The sequence below is a fragment of the Anabrus simplex genome, chromosome 4 (assembly GCF_040414725.1).
Source record: "Anabrus simplex isolate iqAnaSimp1 chromosome 4, ASM4041472v1, whole genome shotgun sequence".
Lineage (NCBI taxonomy): Eukaryota > Metazoa > Arthropoda > Insecta > Orthoptera > Tettigoniidae > Anabrus > Anabrus simplex.
This window is the reverse complement of record NC_090268.1, coordinates 55,636,304-55,658,856: the sequence shown is the minus strand read 5'-3', so window position 1 is coordinate 55,658,856 and position 22,553 is coordinate 55,636,304. Positions and strand designations below refer to the sequence as shown.

Sequence of the window (22,553 nt, the reverse complement as noted above, 5' to 3'; positions counted from 1 at the left end):
TCAAAGGTTACCAATACGAATCTCGAAGATACCCGATGTCGACCTATTCAGCACTAGGGTGTCCATGTAGTATCGCTAAAAGGTGCGCGTTCGGTACAATGTTAGTGAAGCCAGGCTCATTTGATTCTATGCATGAGCTTTCATAAGTTGCTCAGGAAATGGCTGGACACAGGGTATGGGCAGTATAAGGAGCACCCGGTCAGCAATGTAGAGGTAATATTTTCGTGAAAATTAAAGCTGTCTACAAGCTGTACCATCGCTATGAACCACATCAAGCCGTGTGATATAAAGATCTGGAAAATACAATATGTTCTAAAAATTAGAACAACTTTCCAAAAAAAAAATTGCAGTTGAGAAAGGAAATCATCAAAATCAGACTCTGTTTGTAAACAAAGATAAAATGGTGCAAAGTGGAGGCGAGTCCAAAATAACAATTCCCATCTTAGGGTAGGTGAGGGGGTTGCATGATGAAGTTTTGAGGTAATGATAGCAGGTTGAGGTGAATAGCATTTTAAGAGTTTAAGTTCTTAATACTTTCATAAACAGCTATAAAATTTAATAGGTTGAATATACAGATGGTTAACAGATTGCATTCACATAATTTCTAGGTCCAGTAGCAACCACCATTATGTCTCATAGTACTATCATGAGACTCAACTTGACCTTTGCTCAACAAGAAGAATTGTCCACTTGTGCAAGAAACCTGGCTTTGCAGTGTGCTAATAAAGTGAGTGCCCATAAACAATACATACATTTTGGATTTCGGATTTCCTATTTTGATATTACCTTCTTTTCCCGCCCTCCTCCTGTCACAGCAATTAATATTTATCTGTAGTTACTATGGAGATATCATATTAAAAAATAAGGTCTTTATTTGAAAATTGTAGCATGTATGTTCACATAACTTGCTTAGAAGAGTAATTAGAGATTGGAATCATTTACCAAAAAAAATGTTTCATAAATTTCCAAGTTCTTTGAGATCATTTGAGAAAAGACAAGGTAAACAATTTACAGGGAATCTGCCACCAGGGTGACAGCCCAAAATGCAGATCAGAGTAAAGTAAAATGGTAGTTTTAAATTTCTTTTCTTTAATTTAATTTGTATGTCTTGGGAAATAGTAGTATACTAGTCTTCTAAACGTTTCATGATTTTTTTCTTATTCATCCTCTTCTGCTGTTTTGTTCCGCATTTTCATTGCTATGTTTCTTTCCCTTATTATAAGCTTTATCCCATCTCCAAATCACCTTAATCTTCATCTCCATTTTTTGTTTAAGGCCTTACATTTCCTAGAATTACACACAGATAGACTACATTAATTCGTGTATTTTGTTCATATTACATATTAACGCTAGAACTGGCAATGTTAAATCTTGTAGTGGCAGCCTTTACTTGACTGAATAAAATACAAAATATCAACGAGATATGAGATAAATCTACCAAATTTTATGTGTCTGCATAAAGCTAATAATCTGAAGATTCTTGTAGTGACACAAAATTGCATAAATGTTTTGACTGGAAAAATGTACAATCTATTCAGAAAGTGTAGTGCCTAAATTCAAAATAACACTAAAACTTTTATGTACACAAAACTGGAACATGTCACAAACAAAGTGAGATATACAGATTGCTAGTGCATTACAGATATATTATTGACAAAGGTTTCAACAAACTGAGAGGTATATTCTTGATAATATTAGGGAAAAATGTATTGGCATGCAATCATTTAGAGGCGTAACCTTAAACCACGTTCTTATGATAAGTTGCTTTATGTTAGGTTCGTCATCACTTTCACTTTGCAATATTTGAGGCAAAGAAACAGCTGATGAACATTCCAAATCTGACTTTGAATCTGTTGGTTCATTCTCAATACCCTCAAAGTCAGATCTGTCACACTCATCTTCCAACAAATTTTATACTACTTCATAACTAACTTTTCTGTAATTAAGTGAATATGACACACACACTCACTCACTCACTCACTCACTCGCTCTGCTAAAACTGTATATAATCAATAAAATTATATATATACAGAAATAAGCACCAAACGGAAAACTATGAAATAAAATTAAATAGAATAGCAAAGCAGAGCCCGTGAAGGTTTGTTTACAAAGGCACTCAAACAGATTGTTGGAGAACTGCACTCATTTATTTCAGTGAAATTGCACCCTAAGAGGTGGTAAATATGAATGAAACTGAACTCATAGTTGCTGTGGACATCAAGAATGACAAGAAGCAGACCCATTCAACATTTTCCTCTATTGTATGTTAAGAAGCAGACTGTCATGACATCTGTTGAATAAATGAGGAAATTACGAGAAGGACTATGAACATGTTGAATATTCAACAGTGCCACTACAGCAGGGATCAAAGTGTTGAATATTCGACAGTTGTCAGTTCTAGGGTTAAGCATTCTGCAACAAAATTTTGTTTTATCATTTAACATTGATAGAATTAGAGGCAATTCTTTTTAAAAATAAACCCTGTGTTTTACTGCTGTTCAATTTACTCCTTAAATTATTTGAATTCTCTTTGTTTGTGATCTTTTAATACTTTCCTAAAAAGAAAAAAATCCTGCCTGTTTTCATAACCACATGTTTATTTAAGCAATGACAGTTATAGAAAGAAAGCAGGAAGATACATTATAAATCCAGTGAGAGATTACTGTGGGAAGGGGAAGCAACAGAAAGAACAGACAGATACAAACATGGTAACCTAAAGAACAAACTCTCCACTTCTTCACATAGATAAATTCCAGTTCTTAAACGATATTCTGGGAGATCTTTGGTCATTAAATGATAAGTGCTGGATAAACAGAGCAAAATTAACAGATAAAAATATGAAGAAGTTTATATTGTTAGAAGACGACAGGAGAAACATAAAACAAAATTAATACATCTGGTTAATGCTATATTTATATCTGTAAGGAATGTTATTTTTATTCACTTGTTTCCTCTTGCTTTCCCATTTCTTCCATTCCTGTCCTTTGAATCCTTTTGCCCATTCACATTTATTACTTTCACACAATCCAGTATAAAATTTTAACTTGCTTTTAAATGTTATTTTTCTTATATATACAAATATAATTTGAGACTTGTTTTGCTCGTTTCCTTTTGTACTAGTTTATAAAGTGTCTGTAAAATTATCCTCGGCATCATGTGTGTGTAAAGGGGGATCTTTGTTCTGCAAAGTAAAATGGTGAAAGGGACTGATTTAGCACCCTGTAGAATGCTTGGCTCTTCAGTTCTCAAGTCTTCTTGGTGCCAGAACAGAATGTGCCACAAAATAAAAACAAAACAAGGGGAAGAAAAATAAAATGCACAAATAACAGGGACAACTAAAGAAGATATGAACAGACAGACAATAGGATGTAGAAGGTGCTAGACAACCCTCATAGTAACGTAACCTGGTAACACTTGCAATCTTGAAGAAAACAATCGGGTTCCTTATAATATCATTTATTAAACATAAAACGTCTATCCTTCAACGTGGGAAATTTGGTCTACTGTTAAAATACACAAATTCACGAAATACAAAATTGTTAAATGAACTATTTTGCTATGGAAGTGTGCACAAGCACTTGGGTTCGTGGTCCTGCCCTCAGAACCTGGGTGATGTTCCTTGCACCAAATAAACACAATCAGTTTTAAAGATTTTATCAAAGGAATTTAAAACTTCAGAAACAAAAGTTAAACAATAGCAGCTTAGGAAACGCAAGTAATCTAGCAGACATCAAGGGGATTTCAAAGATATGACCATGCATTTAATTCCATATAATGAATACCTACCATGAGCTGGCAACATATCTGTTTGCAAACCTATTTCAGAATTGAAGATTGCTTTCATTCAGTGGGCTAGCCCCATTCTACTGGAAACAGGCAAACAAAGAAAATACAATGGCATGACTTTTATATTACGTATTATATGGTAAAGTTGCCTCCTCCCAAATAAAAATGTATCATAGCACTGGAAAGTGCTATTTCGCCTAAATTAAATCATCGAAGATGTGAGACTGCCTTGTAGAATGAGAGAAAAACAAGTTAATTTAAGACATAATTACAAACGTAAAATTTACCTTATCCCATTACCTAGGCAGGAACTCCCTGGTGGAGCAAGAGCTTGAAATGGACAAATCCGCCTTGAGAGAGAACCAAGAGGAGAATGCAGATGCTAACAATAATATAATATAAAAATGCTATTTGTTCGGGGCGTCGACCCATGTGAATCTTTTGCCCCTACTGGCACCATATTGTATGAACCTGTGTGTAATTGGAATGGTGGTAGTGTGGAATGTTGTGTGTGAGAAAAGGAAGATTAAGGACATCACAAAAACCCAGGCCAGGGATATTAATCATTACAATTAAAAACCCCTGAACCGGCCGGAAATCGAACCCGGGGACGCTGGGTGACGCGTTCCCCCTACACTGTGGGGCCGGACATGCCGATGCTAACTTTGTATCTTAGGAAATGAACCCCACTATTAACACGCATCACCCTTCCAGAATAAGGGAGCCAAATGACCAATTGCATGCGGAATTCGACCAGAGCAGACCATGCATCTTTTTACAAGAGTATGGATAATTTTCCACACTCCAAATACAAACGAGTGTTTTTTTCTGGTGCCAGTGAGATATGTGTACTAAAGAGCCAGGCCATCCATAGGGTGCTCAACCAGTCCCCTTCACCATTTTACTGTGCAAAACAAAGGTCCCCTTTACACACATATGACCCCAAAGATAATTTTATACGCACTTTATAACCTGATATTCTTTGAATTTATGCATTATCTACTGTTTCAGGATCCCCCAAACTGTGCCTTGAATGCTCTGACTCTCTGCGAGAATGAAGCCCTCGCCTTTGAGACAGCTTATCAGATTGTTATTGATGCTGCATCGCATATCATGACGTCCTCGCAACTCTTCACAATTGCACGATACATGGAACATAGAGGATATCCAACCCGAGCGTACAAGCTTGCCATGCTTGCCATGAAAAATGTGCACCTAGCATACAATCAGGTGATAACAAACTTCTCAGTCCAAATTTATGCGTTTTATGTAGCAAGAGAAAACTGATTTACAGCATCGCCACCCCACTTGGAAAAGTTACTGGAAAGATGGTGTGATTTTATTTTGGTAGTTGCAGTTTGGGCTGAAAATACAAATGGCAAACTACTAAAATATAGAAAGGTCTCAATTTCTGTTAAAAAAGGAGTGCAGTATTTGCAAATGTGGTCTCAATTTAGCCATCCTTACTTTTTTCTTCTCATGTCAAAGATTAGGTGACAAATACTTTTGTTAACCCTCTGCCTCGGATCTTTGAGACTACTCAAATGCAACCTTCCAGACATCTTTTTCTCCTTACAACTCCAGATCTGTAGAGCCAATGTTTGAACGGTAGTAAAATAACACTACTATTCCGATATAGTGTAATTTTTAGGAGGGATGCATGTAACATTGTGACAAAGGAAAATGAAAATTTCACTAACCAAAACTGGGCAGATTATTTCTGACAGATTAAAATAATTTAGAAAATATGTAGTGGGCAATTTGAACGACTGGAGGGACCTAACTCATAGTTCAAATATAATAGTTTTGTTTTTATTTCTAAGGGCATATTTTACTTTGGAATAGTTTTTCACTATAATACAAATTATATACTTCTAGGTTCCCACTTTAGATCCTCTTTATTTTGTTGCTTCATTTTTGCGTTCTGGTTTGTATTGTCTCTCAAAAGTTCAAAAAAGTCCTGGAAAATACTGAAAACTAGTCCAACACACTTGATCCTACAAGTAAGGAGGTGAAGGTTCTTCAGTGAAGGGATCAGGTGTGATATAATCTAAATTATTAGACCATTGTACTGGTGTAGGCCTAATTAATTGAGATTTTTGCCAGCGGAGGTCCATTATCTTCCTTCATATAATAGTCATCTTCAAATATTTTGATTTTTATTTCAAAATCACTATCACCACTGCTGTAGCTATCACTTTCATCGGTATAACCTCTTAAATCAACACATTCATTCTGCAAGTATGGTATTTCCTCATCAGTAACACAAACCACCGCTCACCGTGCCACCATTTCTGTTTATACTGTATTGAGTGCGACCTTGCTACGATATGTGCGTCACATACTTTCAAAGGCATTTAAACTACTATCCAAAGATCACCAAACATTAAGATACATAGCAATCTTTTGTAAATACTCTGTGCTAAGAGTGCCAGTAGTTCACTCTAAAATTCACCAAGAGATGGCAGAGGTATGTGCTCATAAAGCACAGGTACGACCTCATACGATATATGAAGTTATGCTATTATTTCTTATTTCGCTATGACTTAGTACAATATATTAGGGAGGGGGATAAGACTGTGATGAAAGTTGTTCTCATGTAATAGATATTCAGAATTACTGCTCGATCCACTTCCTGTAGTTGGTGCTAAAATTGGCACTGACCCACTGTTGTGGTTAAAAGGTACAGCTGCTCCCACTAGGTCGTTATACTTCAGGGGGTGAGGCATGTCGTATATTAATTTTCTTTAAATAATCATATTCAAAGTTTTGTCCCGCTCTTTGGCTGAATTGTCAGTGTATCTGCCTTCATTTCCCATCATTGCCCATAATTACTGCATTCACTCTAAAATTACTACAATCTGTCATCTCCTTTACGTATATGCTAGAGAAATAATTGCTATGCTTTGCAGCAAGTGTACAGTATTGTATGCTCAGCACAACTGAGTGTGTGGCCATTTATCTCCATTGAAAAATGAAATGGCGTATGACTTTTAGTGCCGGGAGTGTCAGAGGACAAGTTTGGCTCGCCAGATGCAGGTCTTTTGATTTGACTCCCGTAGGCGACCTGCGTGTCGTGACGAGGATGAAATGATGATGAGGGCGACACATACTCCCAACCCCAGTGTCAGCGGAATTAACCAATTATGGTTAAAATTCCTGACCCTGCCGGGAATCTAACCCAGGACCCCTGGGACCAAAGGCCAGCATGCTAACCATTTAGACATGGAGCCAGACATCTCCATTTATTAGTTTTATTGTATATAAAAATCCATCCAATTTTAAGATTTTAAATTTTACCTGAAATATGTCCATTAAGCAAGGAAATATTTGTCAAAATGTTAAGGTGATAGCAATTAGTCCAGTGTATAAGTCAGGTGACTGGGCACTAAACATACTGTTTGTTGAGGTGCAGTCATGGTGGTGATAACCTTATTGATGGTGTTGCTAGAAATACGAAGGTAATCCCAAAAATGTCTCCTATTTTTTTCATAAATACACAGACCGGTTTATTTCTACAATGGTTTACATCACTTTACAGCTTGAACATTTAGCTGTTTTTCTACATAATCACCATTTTGGTCGATGCATTTTTGTAGATGCTGTGACAGTTTTTGTATGCCCATGTCATACCAGCTCGCCGCCATGCTGTTCAGGAAGTTGTGAACCTCATCTTTCACCTCGTCGTCGGTGCTGAATTGCTCTCCAGCCAAATGTTCTTTCAACTTAGGGAACAAGTGATAGTCACTGGGCGCCAAGTCAAGACTATAGGGTGGGTGGATGATGTTCCACTGAAACTGTTGCAGGAGAGCAACGGTTTGCCGGGCGACGTGCGGGCGAGCGTTGTCATGGAGAATGTTTACGCCCTTGCTCAACATTCCTCTTCTCCGGTTCTGAATTGCCTGCCTGAGTTTTTCCAGGGTCTCACAGTACCTGTCAGTGTTAATTGTGGTCCCAGCGGGCATAAAGTCGACCAGTGATACCCCTTTTCGATCCCAAAACACAGTTGCCATTACTTTACCGGCAGACTGTTTGCTTCAATGTCCACAGCTTTGGCGAAGAGGGATGACGCCTCTGGCATGATTCTTGCTTGGTCTCAGGTGTAAAGTGGAACGCCCAGGTTTCGTCACCCGTGACAGTAGAGTCCAAAAAGTTGTCCTGTTCGGCTGCGTTGAAGAAATGTGCAGGAAAAATAAACTCGTTAACGCATGTGGTCTTCAGTCGGCATGCGTGGCACCCATCTTGCGCACACCTTCCGATATTTGAACTTTTCCGTTAAAATTCTCTGAGTGGCGTATCGGCAAACCTCAGGAACCAAATTGCAGAGATCATCCAGGGCGATCCGCTGATTTTCACTCATGATTTGCTCAACCTTCACGGCTGTCTCAATGGAAATTGATAGTCTCCCGCTCCTTTGTTCGTCGTGAATTTCAGTCCGACCGGCTGCAAACTCTCTACACCACTTACGAACATTTTTGACATCCATGCACGACTCGCCATACACTTCCGTCAATTGGCGATTAATTTCAATCGGTTCAGTACCTTTTGTGTTCAAAAACCAAATAACTCCGCGCACTTCATACTTTGCAAGAGACTTCGTACTTGGCAGTAACATCCAACGGGAGCTCCATTCTCAACGGCTGCCAAGCCGGGACTGAGTGCCTCAATGTGGCGTGCGTGTGTTTATATGCAAGCGTGGGAAACACTCTTTACAATATTGTGACCATCAGCCACACGAACAGAGTTCTGTATTTATAAAAAAATAGGAGACCTTATTTTTGGAATTACCCTCGTATTATACCGGTGCATACAGATCACAATTCTTATAGGCACATTCAAAGGAGATAGCACAAGAAGGTGGAGTTTGAAATATTTAATGATAAAGGAGAATCTTCTTGAGGTTTGGTGGTCGGCTGGATGTTACTGTAAAAATGTTTGAAAAGAAAATCTGGTGTAAGAGAAGGACGAGATAAGGTTAAAAGCTTGCCTCAAAATACTTTTGACTGTGTTGAGACCAGGATATTAAGTGATGAAAGGTACTGGGTTTTCGTTGGGTCAGGGCTGGGGCTTGAATTTATCACCTAGGCAATTAAACTCGTTCCCACCATAGGACCCGAAAGCACCCGTCTGTTCACTTTACCTTCCGGTCCTTAGCGCCCGAAAGTGCCTAGCTGCATTATCTGCATTATTCTATGCAATAGTTTTGTATTTTTTCAGCAGTGAAGTGTTTATAAGGCATTTATGAACCTGCAGTACAATCTACAAGGCTTAGGAAATAAAAGAAGAGCAATAATCTGTCTTGACGTTGCCTAGGCAACAGACTTGAATTTTCACGAGCACGGGTCAGCTGTTTCATTCGTAAACGTGACAGGATTGAATACTGTGGATATTGAAGCTGAGCTGAATGCAGGTGAAGAAAGTGACACAGAATCGTTGAATAGGGGTGGAGGTTAATTTTTAGTGAATGAATAACATTTCAACAAAGATAATTTTAGTGATAATAGTGATATAAGTGAAAATGGATATCGAGAAATCTGACCCGATTGCGATGCTGCAGCAATTCAGATAACACAAATGTTTGGTTACTCCGAATGATTACATGCATGATGTTGAACTTGTCCATAATTTGGAAAGAGTATTACGAGAAATAGATTATTATTTACATATGTTAGGAAGAGACAAACTATTCAGTGACATAGCCAATTGCATATATATATATATATATATATATATATATATATATATATATATATCAATGCAGCATTCGAAGAGGAACATTCTGGTAAAATAGATACAGAATGGGAAGATAGTTGCTCAGAGGAATGATATAAATGGGCATCATTTCACTTCCGGAATCACGTGATCATTGTTTTAGAGGGATTCAGACAACATGAGAATGTGACGAATGCAGCCTACCTCTGTGTCGAGTATCACCAATATAGTGGGGTTGGAGGTTTGAACCAACAACCTTATGACTCTACAAATAAAGAAATGGATGTGATGGTATGTCTTCTAATGCTATTGAAAATGTGAATACATTGTGATCAATTGTTTTTATTCTATTTAACTTTTTCTGAAACCATGTGCTCTGCTTCAATTTCAAGCGGGGATAAACAGAGCAAAAATGTGGGCGGGAAAGGGTTAATAGTTGACCTTTGGATGCAGCAACCCACCATGCTGAAAGACCCACTGAGATAATGATTGTGGAAATGTGAGTTTCAGGAGTCAAGCCTGGTTGGCGAAGCTGAAAGACAGGAATCATTTGATGTGCCATGGGTAGAACTGTTGTAGGAAGGATGCTGTAAATTGCTACTGGAAAGCGATACTCCCCTAACTCTGTAACTGACTCTTGCCAGTTATCATTGCCATTGTTGTTCCATTGATATTGTTATTCATTTACTGTTGATACTTAATATTGTTGTTTACACCCATTGTTATCTGATTATACTTACTTAAATTTGTTATTTTATTAATGTAAAATGGCCCTCCATAGGCTGTATCTAATAAATAAATAAATGAATGAATGAATGAATGAATGAATGAATGAATGAATGAATGTAGTTCAACACATAAACATTTTTTCTTCTCGTTTAAGTTAATGTTCAGATGAATTGGCTGCTATGAACTAAAACTGTCAATTATATTTCCAGGACACTCATCCAGCTATTAATGACATTCATTGGGCATGTGCCTTGAGTCATTCTCTTGGCAAATCAGAGTTGACCAACATGATTCCTCTGCTCGTGAAGAATGTTCAGTGTGCGACAGTGCTGTCAGACATCCTACGGCGGTGTTCGATGACTGCTCCTGGAATATCTTGCCCTCATCCTCCCGCAAACACCACGGATGGAGGCAAGCATCACCATCACCACCATCATCATCGGAGTAGCAGTCGTGGTGGATGTGGAGGTGGAGTGAAACCTCTCTCGTACGATCGACCACCTCTTCGTCAACTTTTGGAAGCTGCTGTAGCTGCATATGTAAATACTACACATTCTCGGCTAACGCATATTTCTCCTCGACATTATGGAGACTTCATAGACTTTCTTGGCAAAGCAAGGGACACTTTCATTCTTGCTCATGATGGCCATGCACAATTTACACAGCTTGTGGAAAATATGAAAGTTGCGTATAAAGGCAAGAAAAAACTAATGTTCCTGGTGAAAGAAAGGTTTGGCTGATAATGTGCAAAATTAACAAGACCTTGTGTTAAGTTTGGGTAGCTTGGCTGTTGTGATTATAAATATCACAACAGCTCTGGGTCAGCTGTATCGTGTGAATCACAGAGATTATGACTGTTAAATTGTCACTGAAGGTAATGCTTCAATTTAGGGACTTCCCAATTGCAGAAATTTACAGCATGTATGGTTTCAATTGCATGTGACCTGCTACTGTAAAACTACACAATAGAATGCATTCTGTTGTATTTAGCAGAAATTATAAAGAAAATGAGGCTGAATTGTTATACCTAATGTATAGCATATTTATATATATATGTAGCTAGCAAAGGAGTCTGCCAAAGTGAAATTCACTATATTACGTTCCTATATCACACAAAATGAATTCGTGCATTTCTGCAATGATTAGCAAGTCCCTAAGATGTATGTATTTTGTGAATTATGTATAAAGTGATCTATAATGAATGTGTAAGTATTGTATAATCTCAAGATCTCATTTTGTCCTCGAAAGGGATTCGTAAATATTTCAGAAGGTAAGTATGGGACTTCCAAATATTGAAAGAAAAGCGTAAATGAATTAGAAGAAAAATGGACTGATTGAACAGTGATAATATTTTGTACATATATTAATCTTGTGTTTTGTGTTTTTCGTATGTGATACTTGTGTTTTCAACCAAAGATTGTTGTTTATATAATAGGAATGAAATGGAAAGACATTTTTTTATATGGCAACAAATTTATACCAAACCATGCTGTGCTTGTAAAAAAAAGCAAACTGGAACACACCCTAGATTCCAGTCTCCAAGCAGTTTGCTAAGGCAGGCCAAATGCTTCCTATTTACGTATATTATCTCTATAGCAACGAGTACAAAGTATAGTATGCAGTTCATAACTTTGAAGTAATATAAACTTTGTAAATTGCAAATCATCAGATGCATGATTCCATAAACTACCTCTGTCGGTCAGATAGCCTATTAGTGTCCTAACCTCATAACTATCATGAAAGTACCGACATTTCTGTTCGTATGTGTGTGTTTTTGTCATTGCATTTTTTTCTGCAGCATATATTTTTCCAGTGAATATTAATGTGTCATGTATTATTTATTTTTTAAAATAGACTATGAAAATAGGAATGAAGTATTTTGCAATCTATAACTTGGTGTAAATGCACACAGTCCATATACCATTCTCTAAAAGATCTTTCCTTGCTTGCAGGAAGATGACATACTTTAACAGAGAAAATGAGTTAATGATGGAAATTGAAGTTTTTTAATCAAAAGTAAATTTGTGATGAAGACAAAAATATTTTATCTTAACTGATACTAAGTTTGATGGTGGTAATTTTACAGATTAAGCTTGAAAAATTCCAAGAAGATCCAAATTCATGCAGCCCCCAGTAATGTGATAGAGATAACCCCAGAAGTTCAAAGATAAAAGAATGGCATAAAGAATTTCAGGAAATTTATAATAATCTTTCATATTTTGATCCTGATCATTTTGAGTATAAAATTACTAATTTTCTGCATGAAGCCCATCAAATATTTGTTTATAGGAAGGGGAGTTAGGGATTGGAATAACTTACTAAGGGAGATCTTCAATAAATTTCCAATTTTTTTGCAATCATTTAAGGAAAGCCTAGGAAAACAAATAAGGAATCTGCCACCTCGGCAACTGTCCTAAATGCAGATCAGTAGTGATTGATTGATTGAGTCGACACGCTACCTGGACCAGAACATCCAGCTAAACAATACTACCATACGAGGAAGTGACACAAAGAATCATCTGGTATGAATGAAAATGCTTGTCTAACCCTCAAAGGTAAGAAAGAAAAGAAAGCAAAGGAGGTACGAACACAAAATGGCTCGGTACAATTACTACAATAACAGAAAAGTCCTAATTTGAAACATCATGGATGCAAACAATCCACAAAAGTGTCCTATAGCTCTTGGTGAAATGGAGTAGAATTTCCAAAACATATTTGGCTCTCCAAATGAATCTATCAGGACAGATCTAACTCAGAATGATTAACAAAGTACTTTTTGAAACGTCTACCAAAAGCATAAAAAATAAATAAATAAATAAATAAATAAATAAATAAATAAATAAATAAATAAATAAATAAAAAGCCATTGAAGGCCTGTCCTTGGATTCTTCTGCTGGACTCCTTAGAACTGCAAAAGAGCTTCAGATTTATGGTACTAGCACTGCTCATTGCTTGATATGTACCCTCAAAATTAAGACATATTATCTATGTTAATTTACAAAAGAAAGATATCAATAACCTATCTTCTCAGCATCCAATAACAGTTGACTTCATAATTAGAAATTGAAAGAGTCCTAGATCATGAATTGAAATCTCAAATAAATATGAAAAAAAAAAAATTAAGCGCATATCTATATAAAATTTAGCACGATACTGTATAAATTCCTGATTAATTTCTGGCTGCTGGAAGAATGCTAAATCTAAGATCAGGGATTGTGTTGTGGCCACTTGATATTTCCCTTGCCTTTGATAACACTGCTCACGCTCATATCGAGAACTGTCCTATTGCCCAAGGAGTTTCATCTTGCCTTATAAATCTGATTCTCTTATCTACCTAAAGAAAACTATATACAAATAGAAATTGTCAGTCTGTGCACTAGATAAATTACTGTTCATGTTGTGCCCTCAAAGGTGGACCAATGTCACCTACATTATTCAGCCTGACCATGTTTATGGTGAGATCTGTGATCCAAGTTTCGCTAGTCAGTATGGCTGTTTTCTGTGTGATGATGTTAAAGCTGTCTGCCTTACAGGATTCGCTGATGATCAAGTTATATCTGCTAGTAGCATCAGATTAGCTGTTCAGATAATTGATGCAAGAAAAAATCTCTTGTCATTGATTGATCTCAAAGTAAACCCCAGCAAAAGTTCAGCGATTGTAATACATGTCAAGCTGTCAGAATCCAACCTACACTTAGAATTAGGAGACATTATATCATCTATATCATATAACGAAATTATTAAATATTTAGGCTTCACATTTAGAGATTTCTTTATTTTTAATAAAGATGTGTTTGTGCCCTTCTACCAAAATTTAGAGAAGTTAAACAAAGTCACTAGTTTTAAAGCCGAATTAAAAATTGAACATAATTAATATTTCTTTTCTTCCCTCATTTACCCTCTGTAGGCAGCACCACTACCAAAGATTCCACTTTATATCCTTGAAAGTCTGGATGTCACAATTCTACACACTGTCAAAGAAATTCTTTGTCTTCCAGACAGTTGCTAACATGTTATATGCTCCATGAAAGATGCGGTGGACGTGGTTTAATAAACTGTATGCCATTACAGCACCTGTTTATCTCAAACATATTTCTAAAAGTGATGACCCTTGCTTTCTGAACATGTTCAATTATGACCACAAAGTTAAAAAATGTTCTGTTAGGCTAATGGAACTGGGAGCTACTCTTACTACTACTACTACTACTACTACTACTACTACTACTACTACTACTACTACTACTACTACTACTAATGCTGCTGCTGCTGCTAAAATAGTAAACAGTTATGCAGGCTATTGAAAGTAAAATCATTTGAAGGCTGGTATGCTGATGCCTTGGCAAGGCATATGTAAAGAATTCATGTTAACTAACAACTTTAGATCAGATAATACCCACCTAACATCATCAGAGTAGACAACCCTATTGAAACTGAACACAAGTTATGCTAAGCTTTGTGGAGTTCCTGGTAATGATAATGGAATGAACGGAACGTCCCTTGCAGAAGATATGCAAAGAAGAAACTGTCATGTACTCTGATCATGCCCGTTCATTTAATTGCTTATCAACGAGAGACATCATAAAGTGAAGCATGTACTTCTGCAGTTGTCGAAAGATAATGGATGACACCTATGAAGAAGTCCATGTCTTAAGACATTGGTAACCGGTTCAGAACGGAGGCTGCTACCCCCGTTGACTGGATAGTTCAAGCCTGCTAGAACAAAACTACATTGCTCCAGTGAAACTAATGTAACATGAAACGTATTCTAGGTAATGACCTCAAACTTCTATATTACAAAACTGTATCTGTACCTACTACATACTACAAGTGCTATCTATACTTGACTTGTGTATATTTGTGTCACTGCTGCACCGGTATTCCAAAACACGAGATTGTTGCCTACGATGTGACATAGAAGGACCAAAATCATTGTAAGAATCAGTTACATAATTAGAAATATCTAATTCACTCTCTCTAGGTACATCTGATAATTGGTCTGCACATAATTGATCACAAATATCCATATCTGTTAGCAAATGCATGCACCGCGCCATGCCGACAGCTGCCCTGAAGCTCCAAGAAATAGCTCAACATTTCAGATATTATTTTGATAACTAGATGAAGGTTTAAAGAAAAAAAAGATGGAGCAAAATCTGCCTTATACTATTTATTCCATGATTACAGTGTTTAAAACTTATAATTTCTCCACCAGATTGTAGCAGCGATCAAGGAAACACGAGGTCTATAAAAACGAGAATTCTCGTAGCCCGTCACGTACGGTTGGCCAAGAAACTAGGAGAATTCTCAGGGCCCATCACCAATGTGTTAAATTATACAGGAGCAAATCAATTGGTAGATATTGTAGTGACGAAGAAACATTGTAACACTGTCTATATTCTTGACCTAACAATATGCATTGAAACAAAATCTATGAAGCTGAAAATGTTTATAAGGAAAAGAATGTCTATCAAAGCTGGATTCCTTCTTTGAAGGAGAAATATTATGGAAGTTGCAGCAACAGAGACATATGGCCTTCTGTTCAGTGCAAGGGGAATTGGTGGCAAACATACTGTTTAGTTCAGAAATAAATAAGAAAAACCTTTGCTCATTGGTAGAAAATATCAACACTGACTCTAGCGATTATTCGACATTATGTTTGTATAAACAATTAACAAATATTATCATTATTTATGATGGATTTGGTAAGCTGTGTCTCTGGTATATAGTAGCAAAACAGCAGCAGCCGTCGCTCCAGAATTGAAATCCCTAGGCTGACTAGGAATCCAACCTGGGGTCTCTGGGAAATAGGCAGGTACACTACCCCCTACAAAATGGGGTTGGCTTTAAGTTATGACCTTTGTCTAAAATTTTAATAGATTTTCTTGGCTTTATGAATGATAGACATTAACCTGTCCCTACTTGTAACTGTCTGTTATTTTTCATTCTTTTAAACCACTACACAAGAAGATTATTGCATAAAATATGTCATGGTTTCATATTACAAAGAAGGAAAAAAAAACATTTTATATACTGTATAAGTAAAATGAAAATAAGCTGTTACTTTTGATAATGAGCTCAAACATGAAAGGAATTAAAACAAAATATGGTTTACTTTTCATTATGAAGTTGCTAAATTAATTAAAACAGAATGTCTTCATCACAAGTGTGAAATTATATTTCCATCATTTACTCATGTTTTAAGTAATGACATGTTAAATACTTCTGCATTATGATATAAGTTGATGACTTTGACAGAACTCACCTTTGAATTTGCCAGTGACCACATTGTATTAAAATTGAACAATGAATATGATGTCTGATCATAAGAAATCATTGTCATTAAATTACATTTTTAAATTTATACTGTTAAGTTATGTCTTTGTGTTACATATGTTGTTAATTTATGAATATTGATTTATGAATTTTTTTACTTTGTTAATCTAAATTACATCAACTCACTTCTGATGTGGTGAGCGATCATATGAATAGCATAATAATTGTATTAACTTCACCTTATCCTGCCCAGTCCTTACCCTACAAGAAATGAGTAGAGAAAAATAATCACTGCACAGCTGTTGTTGTTAACTTTTTGGCCTACATCTCGTAATGAAAATAAAATAACTGCAGTGAAATAAATAGTTTGCTAGCTAGTTGGCAGAATAAATCAACTTACTAAAAATAAATCCATAATACATAAACTACGCCAATAGTGTGCTTATCCCCACATGTGTGTTATATACTCAATATGAAGCATACAATGCAATACAATATTTTATTTCCATGTTAAAAATGACATGTGAGGTTACAACATCATTGGTTGTTTAGTATAACCAACACTAAGGGAGTTCCACAGACGGGCCATTTAAGACCATCAATGCCTTTAAAAGTAGTAATATTACTACTTCCTAATAGTTCACCTCCTTCGTTTCAATTTGAAATGAATACAAAGTGGACGGCTCATCAAATGTAATCTTTTGCTTTTGTGTTTCCTGGTCTCTGGAACTCCAGTAGTTCATTAGTTTATTCCTATTATATTGGAATATGAAAATAATGCTAGATATAAATTATCTGAACTGAATCCTGTGTGTCAATTATGTAATAGTATATATCTATATATACGTATATATTACTGTTTGGTATGTGCTGCAATGGTTTGAGAAACATAGTTTTTCTTTGTATAATATTGTCATTTCATTGTGAATTCATATGAAAGTTTATAAGGAAAATTGTCAGCAAAATTGACCTTCAGCAGTTAAAGTTCTGACATGGTTCCTCTATGTGAAGATATTTTCTGGCATCATCTGAAGTGTTTCTTGGTTTTTTAGAAAAACCAAGAACATTCAAGAGGAGAATCAGACATCTCTCTCTTTTTTTTTTTTTAATTCCATCATACAGTACAGAGTAGAAATTCATGCAAGAATGTCAAAGTGGAGGATGAAAGTCCATACATATCAGGAATATCAACTAAAATTGACAGAAGAGGGACAATATCAAATTAGCCATTAGCTCATTAGCATTTTATAGTCCCACTTATATTATTGCATGTTTAAAAGAAAAATGTTATAGGATTACACTCTGATGATATTAGACTTGCAAAAATATTAATTTAAAAATGTAAAGATGATCAGGCATAATAGAAATAGATTAGGGAGACACAAAGTTTATTTTAAATTAGAATAGACATCATCAAGAAAATGGAAAACGGGTCCAAAGTGGGATATCATTGGATAAATGATGATATTAGTTTCACGTCCCATCTACTTAAGGTATTTGGATATGCCGAGGTGCTGTTTTTTCCCACAAGTGTTTGAAATCATTTAGGAAAAGGCTAGGAAAACAACAGATAGGGGATCTGCCACCTGGGCGACTGTCCTAAATGCAGATCAGTATTGATTGATAAAAAAAAAAAAATAGGCAACTTGTTTTATGTGCCACCTACTGACGTGAGACTGACATATTTAAACACCTTCAAATACACCACCGGACTGAGCCAGATTTGAACCTGCCGACTTGGGCTCTCATACTGAAAAGTATGCAATTGCTCAGGCATTTTGTCTTTGAATTGCCCCACAAATATGCGGCGTTTCTTGTATTCCAAATATTCATAGTTCAGTAAGGCACATTGTTATGAGAAGAGGATGGTTGCCTAGTTGTATTTTCTCTTTAAACAATAATCACCACCACCACCACCACCACTGTTACGAGAACTACTATGAAGTTTTCTTCCATCCATGGTACATTTCTGATCATTATATAATCTATCTCCATTTTATGCAGCTCACTTAATTATACAAGTTTGTTACACTAAATGAATACAGTAATTCCCACAGAATCAGTCAGTCAGTTAATCAGTCAGTCAGTCAGTCAGTCAGTGAGTTACCATTGATCTGCATTTAGGGCTGTCACCCAGGTAATAGCTTCCCTAAGGTAACGTCCGCACCGGAGGTGATTTGCATGGGTAGGTGCCTAGATGGTTGGTTAGGATATGTGGTGCCCGCACTACCAGGAGCTGCGTTACTTGCTCTCAAGGACAACTTAAAAAAGTCTGTCGAAGTTAATAAGAAAATTACTTCTTATTGAGAATTCTAGTTTTAAGAACATTTGGGTACCCGAAGTAAATGGGTCTAGTTCTGTGAATGGGGCGTTTAGTCTTCTCTACAAATAATTATGGAGTATTTGTTTAGAACCCCATGAAATAGCAGAGTTGTGATTCGTCTACTAAGTCATTCCAAGCCATCTCTCCACTGACAGCTTGAAATATTCTGCTTATTACAAGGAATGAATTTCATATTGGTCTGTGGTGGAATTATTATATATAACAAATTCCAAATTATAAGTTTGAGAAGTTCCACCTTTCTACCACTTTAAAAAATCTTACGATTTTTCTTAGACTAAAATAATAATATTTTATGTTAAAATTAGTCGGTACACCGAGCAAGTTGGCCGAGCGGTTAGGGACGCGCAGCTGTGAGCTTGCATCTGGGATATAGTGGGTTCGGAACTCACTGTCAGCAGCCCCGAAGATGGTTTTCAGTGGTTTCCCATTTTCACACCAGGAAAATGCCGGGGTCGTACCTTAAGACTACGGCCGCTTCCTTCCCATTCCTAGGCCTTTCCTATCCCATCGTCGCCATAAGACCTATCTGTGTTGGTGCACTGTAAAGTAAATAGCAAAAAAAATAGTCGGTACATGTTCTGTTTTTCATAGAAAACATTAAAGTGGTGGAAAGGTGGAACATCTGAAACATAACAAGTTGGAATTGTTATACTGTACATTCTGCTTAGTCGAGCAGCTCGTTTCCTTACTTCCAAGTCTTCTCAGCCCAATGTTTGCAACTTTTTGTAACACTATTCTTTTATCGGAAATCGCCCAGAGCAAATCATGCTGCTTTCCTTTGGATCTTTCCCAGTTCTTGTACCAAGTAATCCTGGTACAGAACATGGACTGTATAATTGGAAACCTGAATGTGAACTATCCTTTAAGACTTCTACAATGAATAAGAGTTTCTGTCACTAGTTTGTCAAGTGTAGTGTCTCAGAAAAGGAATAGCATATTGCTATCATACGTACAATCTTCAGATTTTTTATAGTGGAAGCCATTTCTTTTCAGTTTCAACTCCGTTAGGTTCTTCAGTCTGTGAAAACTAATTTATGATGAAATGAAATTTAGAAAAACTTGAAAAAGAAAACAGTTAACGAGAGATTATACCTGAAAAAAGAAATTTAATTAAAAATACAGCGAGTTTGTCATCGGTTGGTCGGCAGGCGCGCCCAGCTTACCTGCCTCCTGTTGACTCATAACTCCCCATTCCACGGCATAACAACAAGGCCAGCACTTCGCTCGCTTTATCCGTGCATGACATGAGATAATATTAAAATTAAGAAAATTAGTAATTAAGAAAATAAGCTCGTACCTTATGACAGGAGATACTGGAAAATGTTTAACATTTTCGTAGCCCGTGATACTGAGCTCTTCGAAACCCCAGCTTCTTGTCCAAGTCGTCCTAGGGATTTTGTGGGCATATGTTCTAATCTTTCTGTGATTTCATTTACTTTATCCTCGTTACGTGCATGTTTTTTAACACTTCGCTTCTTATCGAACCAGTTCCTCTCAATTTGTTTGCAAGTTTCCGTACGGTCTCTCTATGTAGAGGGCGTACACCTGGAAATTGTTACAATTCGCCTAATAACTTCTCTGCAAGACTCTGTTTTTGCATAATTGTACATAAATGCCCTTTCCTCTACAGTGTGCACATGTGGGGGCATTATGGGAATTATACCACAAACTCGAGAACAGTTGGAGCGGCAGATCAACACTTAATACACATTCTACGCACGGACCTGAAATGCAAAGTGCAGGCATTCCTCACTGCTGTCACTGCTCTGTGTAATGGGAAATGATGATCAACAGGAGGCAGGTAAGCTGGGCACGCCTTCCGGCTAACCGATGAGAGAAATTCACCGTGGAATGACGTTTCACTCTTGAAAGAAAATCATCAGATTGTATCAAATCACATTTATAATTTAATAATGATTTAAATTTATTTTATTTAAATTAATGTTACTGAGAAGTGTAAAAGCATTTATTTTATAACCTGTGACCACTCTTCTAATAATTCTTGAAATGTTATAACTTATTAATGAAGTTCTCCTCATTTTGTTCTTCTTTCCTCACTTGTCCACCTAGAACTATTATGTGCAATGCGCTGTCACTGGCATGATGTCAGCTGGCTTGTTTATTGGTAACTTTCCATTGTGTCGCCCTCTGGTGATGTAATCAGTCTTTGCAGATTTGAAATTTAAGTTTATTATTCTTGTTTCTTTATGCCCATTCACAGAGCATGTGGAACTTGTTCATTGGCTTGATGAACTTTCACCTTCCTATTCTTCCAAAATCTCTTCATCAACCCGCTGTGTTGCCTCGTCTGTTCTTCTGACCACTTATGTACCAGTCCTGCTGCTACTTTTTACCACAAATGTGTGTTTATTTACTGAGGTCCTGAAGACTTTGTGATTTTTTGTCAAGATGTCTTCTCTGATGTTCAATTCATTCAGCTTCCCTCTTGTTTCCTTCAGCCAGTTTATTCCCCTCTTTTGGGAATGTGTTACATTAAATAATCTTTTTGTGAGTATTATTATCCATCCTAAAAATGTGTCCAAAAAATTTCAGACTTCTTCGCTGTACAGTATTGTTTAGTTAATAATAATAATAATAATAATAATAATAATAATAATCATGATCGACTGTCTAGCGTTTGCTGATGACATCACCATTCTGTCAAACGATGTAGAAACTGCTAGGATGCAAATCGACCTTCTAAAAGAAATCGCTGAACAAACTGGCTTGCTGATATCTTTTGAGAAAACCAAAGTAATGACTAACACCAAAGATGCCCCAGCAAAACCCCAGACAAAATACGGAAAGATCAACCGAGTAGAAAAATTTAGTATCTGGGTGAGATTATAATGAAAAATGGACTGGACAAAGAAGCACGTAAGAAACGAGTACACAAACTTGAAATAGCCCATCAAACATCGCGTTCAGTCTACAACAAAAAATGCCTATCCCAAAACTACATCATTATGAAACTGTTCTGAAGCCAGTAGTTATGTATGCAGCCAAATCCCTATCCCTAAATGCTAATAAAGGACTCCTCGAAGAACTGGAGTAAAAAAATAAAAATAAAAAGAACCCGCAAAATCATCAGAAGTATCGTGGGATCCAATTATAAGAATGGCACCCATTATAAAAAATCCAACAAAGAAGTGTACAGTAAAATATAGAAAATTACAGAAACAATCCACAAGAGACGGGCACGATATTATGGTCATCTGAAACGAGTGGACGGAAACAGGTTGACTAAACAGACCTTTCACTTTTTTGAATTCAAACCCAAAACCACAATGTCCCAGTTTATGAACACCAATGGAGACCTCCAAATGCTGCATATAAAACCCGAAGACTCCTTCAATAGGGATCTCTTCCGCAAAAAGATACTGACGAATTAGCTAAACTGAGACAAACAACCGAAACGAAGACAAGGTACCACCTGGACAGAGGAACACAAGCTGGCCCACTCACAGAGAATGAGGGAATTCTGGACTCAAAAGAAAGTGAAGCACACTGCCAAATGTAACATGGTCCTAGATGGCCCCAATGAATAATATATAATAATAATTTTATTATTATATTTATAATAATTATTATTATTCTGAGCTGTCATCAGTATACCGGTACCATTTTGCAGATTTTTTTTTTTTTTTTTTCCTACTATGAAGTCTGTAGTGGCCTTCTGAAAGAATGATGGGGGTCTTATGACCAACCA

The 22,553-nt window shown here is 36.6% G+C and overlaps 1 protein-coding gene across 1 annotated transcript in view; it reads left to right on the top strand.

Moving 5' to 3' along the window:
* The window catches only part of LOC136872158 (zinc finger SWIM domain-containing protein 5), a 182,522-nt gene extending 165,810 nt beyond the window's left edge, over positions 1–16,712 (top strand). Inside the window, exons 16-18 of the mRNA XM_068227349.1 lie at positions 609–727; positions 4,798–5,016; positions 10,437–16,712. Of these exons, the coding sequence (XP_068083450.1) occupies positions 609–727; positions 4,798–5,016; positions 10,437–10,967 (869 nt within the window). The 3' untranslated portion in view covers positions 10,968–16,712. The remainder of the gene's footprint in view (positions 1–608; positions 728–4,797; positions 5,017–10,436) is intronic.
* The last annotated feature ends 5,841 nt before the right edge of the window (positions 16,713–22,553 follow it).